Raw genomic sequence first — 12,334 nt, 5'->3', positions numbered from 1 at the left:
TCCCCACATGATCATCTAATAAAAACCATAAACCTATATTAAGATGCATAGACATATTTCTGAAAGCAGGTTCTGCTGTATTAATGCAAAGTGCAGTGAAAGTGGATAAGAATATGACAGTGTAGGTAATGGTTCTGGCAAAAGCTGTCATAACAGGAAAAGGCCGGAGTGCTCATGTCTCTACCTCATTCACATGACCCCAGAGGTCAAGACAAATGACCCCAGAGGTCAGAACAAGTCCCAAAAAATTATGTTTGCCCATAACTAAGACCATATGCTATCACACATGAATGCCTTGGTAACTGCTCTCATTTTGTCTATCTGTTTGATTTCTTAGCCTGAAGTTCCGGAAAATGTTGTAAAAACTTTTCTGAAATATCCGAGTCAGATTTTCCAATTCGCACGTATGTCCCATATAATATGGGGCTGTCATTTTCTATTATACTACACATAGGCACTTGGGCCAATGGTGGGATCATGTGGCACCCCAAAACAAGGTCTAGTCGGGATGAGGCTAGTGTCATTTTTCTGGGCGTTTCAGAGAAAATTTGGCACCGGCACCCTCTATTTCTGAACAAAACAGTGAATATTTGGCAAATGTGCAGACAGTAGCAAGACATTTGCCACTAGGAAGTGGGATCCCACAAAACAACTTGGCACAGGCCACTATACTAGTCATGTTGGTCAATGCAGAAGTGAATCCTTTATCATGAAAAAGATAAAAGACTTTAAAAGTGATCAGTTATGTCAGGATAATCACAACAGCTTTCCATGAGGATTAGTTGTTACTTCTATCCATATGCTTCTTACATAAACACAGCAGCAAAGCTTAAACAAGTAAATGAAGACCCTTATGGGACCTTGGGAATTATATTGTTTTACCATTCCCACACAGATTGTCAAAAATCCTTGAAGCCCACTAGTTCCTAAGCTTAATAAATCCAGCTATGCCTACTGATAGAAAACCTAGAGCGTGAGATGTACTAAGCCTTGAAAAGTGATAAAATGGAGAGTGATAAGCCACCAACCAATCAGCTCCTAACTGCCATCAAACATAGCCCGTAGCACGTCAGTTAGGATTGGCTCCTACTTTGTGACTCTTCATTTTACCATTTTTCAAGCTTAGTAAATCTGGCCCAAGGAGAGAACAACCCTTTAAAACTCAGCAGGATTATAAGGGCAAAACTTGACTCACCCTTGGTGTCTATACACTAAGGTTATAGTAATTTTAATTGGGTTTATCCATTTTATTCAGCTAAACCCAGCAAGTAAGGGCATGATCAACACAATAAACAATGGGCACTTAAACAATTGCATACCTTCCTGTCTGAAGTGAAATGAGCACCCATTAAACAATTGAATTGCCCCCCAATAAATTCTGTACATTTTACAGTTATAAAAAGAGCAATGTTAGAAAGGGGATGCAAGTGCTTTTTGGCCAGATGTATCAAGCTACAAAGGGCTAGATGTACTAAGCTTCAAAAGTGATCAAACGGAGAGTGGTAAACCACCAGCCAATCAGCTCGTAACTACCATGTCACAAGCTGTGTTTGAAAAATGACAGGTAGGAGCTGATTGGTTGGTGTATTATCACTCTCCATGTTATCACTTTTCAAGGCTTTACATCTCGCCCAAAAAACGATAAAGTGGAGAGTGATAAATAACCAGCCAATAAGCTCCTATCTGTCATTTTGCAAACCCTGCCTGTAACATGGCAGTTAGGAGCTGATTGGCTGGTTGTTTATCACTTTTTGATGCTTGATAAATCTGACCCTATGACTTAAGCCTACAGCACCTGTGTGGTATAGTATTGGGATCATTGAATGTAACTTTGTAGCTTAGTTGGCGGGTGTAAATGCTGTTTGTAAGGGGAATTATGTTTGTGTTGCCCAAGTGTATCTTATGTAGATAGATACTGATAATTATTATTGTTGTTGCTTTCTAAGGTGCCACAGTGCTCTGGAGAAACACTATGGGGGGAATGGAGGCTTATTTGCAACAAGGGCATGCAAGGTAGGCAAACTAAATGCATGTAAGAAAAAAAAAGGGTAATGATGATCCTGCTTGTCAGAGAGCTAACAATCTAGTGGAAAAGGGAAGGGCTGTAAAAGAGGGATTGTGGTCAGAGAGAGTATAGACTGGGAAAGCAGCGCTGGTGCATGAATGGATGTATGAGTGGAAGTAGTGTCATCCTGATAAAGAGATGTTAAGATGGAACAGAGAGACTGAGTAGGGATCCTAGGGAACTCTATAGGTGGGCAGAGATGCAGGAGAAGTGTTATAGGCAGGAGTGAGAGGTGGTAATTGGTAGAAGGTAAGGTCATAGGCAGACATAACAAGTGGAGCCAGTAGGATTTGTGGGCGGTGCGGCAGATATGACTCAGGGCCAGATGTATGAATTTCAAAAAGTGATAAAGCGGAGCATCATTACAACCAGCCAATCAGCTCCTACCTGTCATTTTTAAAACCCTGCCTGTAACATGGCAGCTAGGAGCTGATTGGCTGGCTGGTTATTACTGTTCATTCTATCACTTTTTGAAGCTTGATACCCCTGGCCGATAGTCACATATGACTTGCGGTGGCATTTAGGGTACACCCGTTGGTGCCTGATGTTACTGTGTAATTCACAGAAGAGTCCATGTAAAGTGTGTCTGGTATATTCATGCACATATATTTATATAATTATAGAATAAACTAACATGGACATTATTGCACGTACAGTATGATAGGAAAATAGTTTCAGGTATTTTTAACACTGATTATGAGAATTCTGTGAATAAAATGGTGCTTAGAATGTTCTACGCATTCCATCTCTTTTGTTCTTTTCTTTTTAGGGCTGCCCATCTGAACCATACAGTATTTCTAAATTACAGAATGGATATCTCTATTATCATAGAAAAATTCTGCTAACAGAAAGAGGCCATCCAACAACATGTCCTCTCTGTAAATCCAGAACATCACTTAGTGCCACACGTGTGATAAGGTCACACAATAATTCCTTACACACTTTTAGTGGAAGTCTATGAATTATTCAGTATCCAATTCCAGGAGCAGAATTAATAGAAAGCCTGGTTTGGATTAAGGCAGAAGAACTCCCCCTAGTGGCATGGAAAGGGAAAACTAATTTATATATACAGTACAAAACTTGTGCACATCTATCACATACTGGATCATAGATATTAGCTGGTTTCAAGTAAACGAGGATTATACCAACATAAATACAGATACTGTAACTAATCAAGCTAAATATAGCAGTAAAATCTTTTCTTTTGTATACTTTTTTTAGTAAATAGTGATTACTTTACCACTAATTGTTTCTATTTATAATGAGTGTTTTCAACTCCAGTTTAATAAACACTGAATAAAAAAATATTATACATAGAAAATTAAATCTATATCTCATAATCAGCGGAATATGTTTAACACAGTCATAAATCACAAATACTAATAATGGTAAGTTGCCTGAAATTCATTTTACCAAAAAATACATATATGTTCATGTTCAATAACTATACTGTATGTACTCTGATAAGCATTACTCCAGGTATTGGATATTAGTGCTGTGCATAAGGAGCATGGAACTATTTCTATCATAGGACTCAGTGTACTGTACCTATAGTATGCGAAGCCATTGGGGACAAAAGTTTCTAAACATTATTGAGACAGCTTTGCCTAAGCAGATCTTAGTAAATATGGTTTGGGGTGTATTCCTAAAGTTTTAAGTTTTAATTGTGAAATATGGTCATTAAATATTTTAATTATTTAAATTATTATATACACTGATCATTCTATAATACCCCTTTCACACCAGCCAAAATTCCAGGGTTGGCCCTGGGAACAACCCGGGTCTAGTGCTGGTGTGAAAGGCTCCCGGGCCAAAATCCCTGCTAGCTACAAGGGTTGCTCATGGGACCTTCCCGGGTTACTGGCCAATATGAAAGGTGCAGGGACATGTCCCTCCTTCCTTTGTTGCCTCTGCCTCTGCTGATTGGCTATGCACGGTACCTTCCTGTTGTTGTGGATTTCCAGAGATGCACAGAGGCATCTCACAGCTGCAGGAAGTCACTGTGCAAATTCTGTGGCACAACAGACCCCAGCAGTGCTATGTAACCCCTGCAAGCCTGAAAGACAAGAATGTCTTGGACAAATAATGGGGTGAGCAAGCTTTTAAACAGGGGAAGAGGAGATCCGGCGCCAGATAACAGTCACTGTTAAGGATGTCCAGATAAACCATAACATTGCGAAGATCCTGGCATCGTCTGTAGCCAACAGCAAGTTGTGAATAAGCTCAAAAGTCCATTTCTAATGACATTCTCATAGAAATGCAGGGTCATCCCAGGATGAGTATGAAAGGTGCTGACTCGGGGTGTCCCTGCTTCAAAAGCATGTATAAACGGGGCCCAACCTGCGAATGTCCCTGCATGTCCTCGGAATTTAATTCCCGGGTTGGTCTCTGCATTTCTGGTGTGAAAGGGATATAAGTGTCACACCCTAGAGTCTAAGGACCACACAATCCTGAAAGGATTCTGCAGTGCCAAACACACTGAAGATTGATTGTGAAGGGCCCCATACACTACAACTATATGTCTGACCCTGAAGTCGGATGTGATTTCCCTTGAACTCCCCCTGGACCTTCCCAGGAGAGATTCCATTTGATTTGGTACTTTGGTGTCATTTTTTTATATCTCGTGCGATTGATCAAGCCAAGATAAATCGCATGAGCTATATCTTATAGTATACAATTTACCATAAGATATATCTGACGGGCTGGATTGGGGGCTAGAGGGATTGGAAATGCCAGTCAAACTTCCTGCAATATAGCGCATGCACTAAAAGCAATCCAGGGGCTCCTATCCGACACTCACACATGGGATCAGATCGGATGGCAAACACAAACAATTTAACACTTTAGGTCAGAATCACCTTGAGTCTTGGGTTTAATAAAGAAGTGTCAGCATAAGGAGGGCAAGAAGGCTTTTTGGCATTACCAATGAATGGTGCCCAACTGATGCAGCATTTCCATTCTGTCTACTAATGTCTGTAACACGCAGAACATAATTCCAGCAATATACTGTAGTCCATTCTACATCTATTCCAGACAGACATGTTTTACACAATCATATTTCAAAACAATTCTCTATTGTAGTCTGCATGCCTGTGAGTACTGTAAAGTCTCAGACATAATTCATATAAAAAAAAGTTGTTCAATGCATTTAGCTTTCCGCAGGAAGCTATTATTCAGCATGGTCTGCAAGGCAACTCAGAGGGGACTTGTCTGACCTCACTCGCTTTGTCTATGCCTCTCTTTTTTTTTTTCTTTTGCAGAAACTTTATTTAATATTAAACATCTCCTTGACTTATTGTTCCTGACTGCATGTTCACTGGCTGTGTCGCTAGAACACATGTCCTTATTTAGCAGTTATAAATGAATAATGTAATAATGACAGTTCAAAAAAAAAATACTATAACTGAACTAGTAAAAAACTTACGCCTTCTTTCCACAGATTGCCCCTTGGTACCAGTTTTTGCAAGTGCTGAAATACTTCTTCTTTGTCCCCATAACTTGCTGCAGAGCACAGACATTTGGACTAAAAAGGAAAAAGAAGTTTATTTTTTTTGGAGGAGGGGAGGAGTGGGTTGCAAGGGGGTTAATACTTGGCTGTAGTTATTACAATATAATAATACCGAAAACTCCTAGAAAATGGTACTTCACAAAGCCCTTTCCTGGTGAATTAATGGTGAAACAAAGAAAGCTTTATATATGCTTAAGTTAACAGCGTCCACCAGGTCACCTGGAACATGTTACACTACTTTTATGGGTCTTTTCTCATTCTGTTTTACAGGGGTCTCCCATCCATTAGCACTGAGGCAGTAATCCACACCAAACTCATTTTCCTTCTAAAATTCCTTGTGCTCTAGAAGGTTAACCCCTGGAACTTTAGCAGCTTGCAGTAGACTGGAAAGCAATCAGTGTTAACAATGCCCATCCCTGGTGTCTACAATACTAAACACAGCTAAGCAAACAATACATTATGGGGGATATTTACTAAGATGGAAGTGCTTTTTCACATGAGATGTTCCTATAGGCAACCAATCAGCTACTATTTATTATTTTCTAGAAGGTGCTCAATAAATAAGTAGATTTGATTGGTTGCCCATATCCCATGTATAATAAAACTCTCATCTTAGTAAATTTCCTCCCTAAGTGTCCTAAATTCTTCTAAACTGATATTATAGTTTAGGAAACCGCTGTATAACATTAACATTTTATCTTGTACTCTTGCCAAAAACAAAAATCCTCTTTTCCTTTGAACTTCTAGTATTCATTGTCATTTTGTATTGTAAATAAAACTGATAACTTAAAAACCCAGTATTGTTTGAATGAAATAAATAGCAACAATTTAATGCTCGATGTCTACACAGAACAATCAAATCCTAACATATCACAATTTTTAAAATTCAATTTTGCAGTCTATTAAAAATACAAGTAAAAGCTAAAAAAAAAGTTTTTTTTTGTGTCCTTATTTTATTGCTTAATAGCAAAATGGCAAAAAGTAAAAAAAAAAGCTGCAAAAACATTTCAGGAGCAATTGATATCACAAAGGGCTTTGCCTATGCTGTATAATAAGTTGTTCTTTGTCTTGGAGCTTCTGGCGTTTGCAGTCCATGAAAAGATGTAACAAGGTCAATTCAAATATAAAATAAAGTAAAATAAAAAGTGCTAAGTTAGAATATAAATCTGAAAGGCAGCTTAAAGTACGTTATGCAGAAATACTTCTTAATATTATGGGCAGCATCCCAAGAAAAAGTAATTAAAAGTTTAGTTATTGCTAATAGGCAAGAATGAATTAATATACTTACCCCTCTTTTTTGGCCCTTATGCGACTGTGTGACAAGATTTTGTCATAGTAAGCGTTACTGTCTGCACGGTCAAATGCAGACAGTACAAAAATGGTAAAGATGGACAAAAATATAGCCTTCATTTTGTAGTCCTCAAAAGCTCCCTGTAAATGACAAAGGGAGAACTGCCAAATGATATAGAGCTGAACACAGTTTATATACAGCCTGGAATTCTGTGGGAGGGGAACATTGTGTCAACCTGAGACTGGTGTACCACCCTCTAAAAAGATCAGCATCTGTTGAAATCAGTGAAGTTAAAGTTCTGGAAGCCAAGTGTAACTTTTTCTTCCCTTCCAGGAAAATAAATGTTACACTGCTCAAAATGTGAGTAATAGAAAAGTGAATCATTTTCCTCGCTATTATTTGCTACATATTTTGTGTTAGTCACTTTTCACTGAATGCATGCACATATGGAGGGAGAATTCCAGATGCTTACTTATACCCCTTTCACACTTGCAAAAATATCCCGGGTTATTGCACATGAACGCGCATCAACCCGGGATTTAGCTCAGTGTGAAAGGGTCTTGAAAGAATATCCCGGGATGAACATCCCGGGATTTCTACCCAGGTCCTGACCTGGGTAGATTCCGGAATCGACCTGGGATGCGGTCAGTGTGAATGGTCCCGTACCCGGGATTGGGTACACGGGACTTTAAAAAAGCTGCTGATTGGAGCTTTCTTGGGCTCACAAATGCTGATGTCAGCTTTCAGAGCCCTGGAGTCCATATCTAATGACATGTATATGTATTTGCAGGGATTTCCCGGGATCACTGTGAATGGGGCTGTCCTGGGTCGATCCCAGGAGTGCAGTGTGAAAGGGTACATTCCCGGGTAGAGTCCTGGGAAGCATCCAGGAACACATTACCAGGTATGACCCGGCTCTGCGAGTGTGAAAGGGGTATTAATAGCAAAATCTAAGAAGGTAGACTTAATGGTGTTACAGCGGGATATGGTCGCTAGGTCATACTTGCCTACTTTAAATTTTGTCTCTCCGGACAAAGCCCGGAGGGGGGAGGGGGGAGGGGGGAGGGGGGGGGGGCACGGGGATGACGGAGACGTCATTAAGCTCTGGCCCCATGTAGTACAAATGCCGTGATAGGGGGCGGGACCTAAATGATGCAAAATTATGCTAATTGCATCATATTAGTCACGCCCCCTCCTGCTGACCCGTGAATTTCTAGATTTCAGTCAGCTGGGAAGGGGGGGGGGGAAGATGCTGGGCTCTTGTGAGCAAGCGGGAGACTTGCCTACATTCCCGGGGGGCCGGGAGGCGGACCCAATTTTCCAGAGCCTCCCCATCATTCTGGGAGGGTAGGAAAGTCTGTGCTAGTTCGATACTCTGAAGGTCGACATACATTAGGTCGACCACTAAAGGTTGATAGGGCTTAGGTCAACACATGAAATAAGTTGATAGGGCTACAGTCGACATGCTCGGAAGGTCGACACAAGCATTAGGTTGACAAAGGGAAGGTTGACAAAGGGAAGGTTGACAGTCAAAAGCTCCCCACACGCTGACTACCAGTTACTCATTTTGCAAACAGGTCGTCTCTGATGTACGTGCACAGTGCGGATTTGGAGCAGGGACAGTGGCAAATAATCTGTGTACACCATTGGTATGGGATACGGTCATTAGGTCGGCCCAAGAAAGGTCAACACTCCTAAGTTTTCCCCGGAAGCTGGACAGGCAGAAGGTCGACAGGGACTGAAGGTCGACACAGGTTTTTTCCCCCACTGTGGTTCCAGAACACATACCTCCCAACTGTCCCGCTAAACGCGGGAACGTCCCTCCCGCGGCCGGCAGTGTCCCGCTGTGGGGGGGGGGGCAGTTGGGAGTCCCCCTTAATCTGACAGACTAGACGCTGTGCGCATTAGCTAATGCATTCACAGCTGCCATGCCGTATGCAGATACTGTGCAAAATATCTCAGCTGCCAGGATCAATGCTGAGATGCACAAACGTGCAGGTCATCCAGTTGTTTCAGTTCTATGGAACTCTATGGTTGTGCAGAAGAGCTGTGGGAACTGACTCACTCGCTTCATGTTTTCTGGGTACAAGATGGAGGTCGCAATGCTGAGACTCTCCCGGAAAACAAATGTGGCACACCTGCATATTTACAGGCACTATGGGCTACTTCCCACAAACAGTCCCCGGCTTTCAATTATTTTGCAAACATATACTTTCTGCAGTCACCATGGCTAGTGAATCACCATGTGTGCGCAGTGCGTCCATGATGCTTGTGAAGTTGGGCAATAATCACTGTACTCTGTAAATGTCAGCATTGCGTACAATACTGAATCAAGGCCAGTGTCACTTCTAGGGATGAATGTAACCGATGGGGTGATGAGTGTAACAGATGGTGTGATGAGTGTAACAGATGGGTCCAGAGTGGCTAATATGAATTGACCATGCTGTCAATATGACAATGACTATACGGGCATTCGTATTCATATTTGCAAATATGAATACATATGCCATGGAAAGAATACGAGTAGGAATCACTATTGAGTGGAATGGTGATTCCTAAGTTTCTAACCAGCCTTATGTAATATACAGTATGGAAGGTAATTGCAAAGAAAATATGCCTGCATGGATCAGTCAGATCCGTGCAGGCTTCAGTGTAAAAAAATAGAAAAAAAATAGAAAAAGAAATTAAAAAAAAAAACGGCGTGGGGACACACACCCCGCCCCATGTACGGTTAGTGGGTCCTGACGAAGCTCACTAGGGAAGCGTACGCCGACCGTACACTCCGTGGTGTGCTCCCACTTCCCCTCTCCCACATGACTGCATTTTGATCTGTATTCTTTTCTAGCATGACATAAGCGGCGTGCATTAAGCACACATTTCGGCAGACTAGCACGGAGCAGATTACCTGACTCCGGGGCTTTGTACATAGTGGCTCACAGCCCTACAGGCCAATTCGGCAACTGCCGCACACGGTGCTGAGAGCCGGTAACATCACAGGCAAGCCGACGCGACAAGCGGGCGCAGTGTACCTCATATTGACACTGCGAGCTCCGCTGTCCCGGCTGACGGACCAGGTTAACAACACTTCCCAGCCGCTTAGTGTGCTGTGCTCCTATCTACCTCAGTAGTGTATCTACGCTGCCTAAGCCCCGGGTATAACCCAGATATCTTTAGGGTACCCGTTTGGCACATTAGCGGGCCTCTGTATATCACCACCCAAATTAAGGCATTATCGCTTGATGTGTGACCATATATTTATGGGTATTCTCACCTCTCACCTCCCATTTTAACAATATTTGCAACCAAGTTATATTGTACAGACCAAAACAATACACGAAAGCTGTTCAAGTAAATAAAATTTATAAACACACTGGGGAGTGGGACCCCATGGTTACAAGGATATCTTGATCCTTTTTTACATGTCCATGTTATATATATATATATATATATATATATATATATATATATATATATATATATAGAGGCTCTGGGTTCCACTGGCGTGGTTCCAAAAACGGCACTGCAAGGACTTCTTAAAAGGTAGTAGATTTTATTACCTCAACGTTTCGGGGATCGGTCTCCCCTTCGTCAGGAGGATCACAGAGTCCTTGCAGTGCCGTTTTTGGAACCACGCCAGTGGAACCCAGAGCCTCTATTCTACTATATTCTGGCACGCAGGCAGCTGACTTCATTTGTGAGAGTGCCGGTCCGTCCCAACTACCTATATATATATATATATATATATATATATATATATATATAACAAGGAAATTTTCCCAGTGCGCCCTACGTAAGAGTGTCCTCCACCAGACCAATAATAGAATACAATATAGATTCTATAACAATTTAATACAAATGATTTAAAAATTAAAATAAAACATCATTTTCATCTGTATATTCATTACAGCCAGTAACAGAGAAACCCAACGCGTTTCGTCGACCCAGCGACTTCCTCAGGGGTTACTTAATCCAACAATGGCTCAAGAGTGTATATAGAGCTTTTCAGGATTTTGACTTCAAATATAGCGGATGAGTCCTTATAAGGACTTAGATCCTATATGGTGTAGTGTGGATTTATCAATTTCCAGATGGTGCCTTTTTTAGTATAAAAAAGGGATGGGGGGAAGGATTCAAGATGGATCAAATAAATCCACTGGTTCCTTGCAAGACTTTACACACCGCCACGCACTGGACCAAACTGCAGTTTGGTCCAGTGCGTGGCGGTGTGTAAAGTCTTGCAAGGAACCAGTGGATTTATTTGATCCATCTTGAATCCTTCCCCCCATCCCTTTTTTATACTAAAAAAGGCACCATCTGGAAATTGATAAATCCACACTACACCATATAGGATCTAAGTCCTTATAAGGACTCATCCGCTATATTTGAAGTCAAAATCCTGAAAAGCTCTATATACACTCTTGAGCCATTGTTGGATTAAGTAACCCCTGAGGAAGTCGCTGGGTCGACGAAACGCGTTGGGTTTCTCTGTTACTGGCTGTAATGAATATACAGATGAAAATGATGTTTTATTTTAATTTTTAAATCATTTGTATTAAATTGTTATAGAATCTATATTGTATTCTATTATTGGTCTGGTGGAGGACACTCTTACGTAGGGCGCACTGGGAAAATTTCCTTGTTCTATCTGTCTTTATCCCCTACTAACAGAGGGGACTTCCCTAGTTGCTGCCCATTCTAATCCATAAATTTATAGCGCATTGAAGGGGTACCTTTCTCATATATATATATGTTTGTATTGTGTCCTTTTATTTTCGCTATAGGTTTTAGGTAATAAATTAATAAAGGTTATGTTTTATTATATTTCTCGGTGCATCACAAAGTGACACTCTCTCTCTTGCTCTCCAAGAAAAGTTTTCTTCGGTCTAAATTCCGTGTCCAGTGATAGCACACCCTTAACATGATGACGTATATATACACCATGACTATCTAAGGGGTCACATAATATAAATTACAAGTATATTTGGTACTTATGTAATATCTGGGCTCCCGTTTTTCTTATGAGACCGCGTCCCCTCACGGGGTTCGCTGCGCTCACCACGCTTCGGGCACGGTGGCTCGCTGCGCTCGCCACACTATATAAAATCAACTCCATGCGTAGTTGGATAGTAGGGTATGAAAAAATGGGGTGCATTTAACATGGGAGCCCAGATAATACATAAGTACCGTATATTTTTCCTGTGCGATTACCCTGCTCTCCCTCTACCAGTTATGCTAACCATTACACAGTCCGTGCTTCCCCCTTTCTCTGTACCCTTTTGTTTAAAAATTGAGAAATAATATGTTTTTCAGAATACAGTACTGCACTGAGGGGTAGATGTATGAAGCAGTGATAAGGGAGGAGAAGCGAGCCCATGGCAACCAATCAGCACTGAAGTAACATCTATAATTTGCAAAATATAAAATTATACAGAGCAGCTGATTGGTTGCCATGGGCCACTTCTCCTCTGGC

The 12,334-nt window shown here is 41.2% G+C and overlaps 1 protein-coding gene across 3 annotated transcripts in view; it reads right to left on the bottom strand.

The window, feature by feature from the left end:
- POSTN (periostin) overlaps positions 1–7,073 on the bottom strand; it is a 61,674-nt gene extending 54,601 nt beyond the window's left edge. The window contains exons 1-2 of one of the 3 annotated variants that reach the window (XM_083169763.1): positions 6,862–7,073; positions 5,490–5,588 (exon numbers count right to left, since the gene is read on the bottom strand). In XM_083169763.1, the coding sequence (XP_083025889.1) occupies positions 5,490–5,588; positions 6,862–6,983 (221 nt within the window). In that variant the 5' untranslated portion in view covers positions 6,984–7,073. The remainder of the gene's footprint in view (positions 1–5,489; positions 5,589–6,861) is intronic. The other 2 variants (XM_083169764.1, XM_083169766.1) reach the window with 2 other exon arrangements.
- Positions 7,074–12,334: the final 5,261 nt, after the last annotated feature.

The sequence above is a fragment of the Crinia signifera genome, chromosome 2 (genome assembly GCF_055691185.1).
Source record: "Crinia signifera chromosome 2, ASM5569118v1, whole genome shotgun sequence".
In the NCBI taxonomy this organism is placed as follows: Eukaryota; Metazoa; Chordata; class Amphibia; order Anura; family Myobatrachidae; genus Crinia; species Crinia signifera.
The sequence above is the reverse complement of the archived record's forward strand: the minus strand, read 5'-3'. Positions and strand labels throughout refer to the sequence as shown.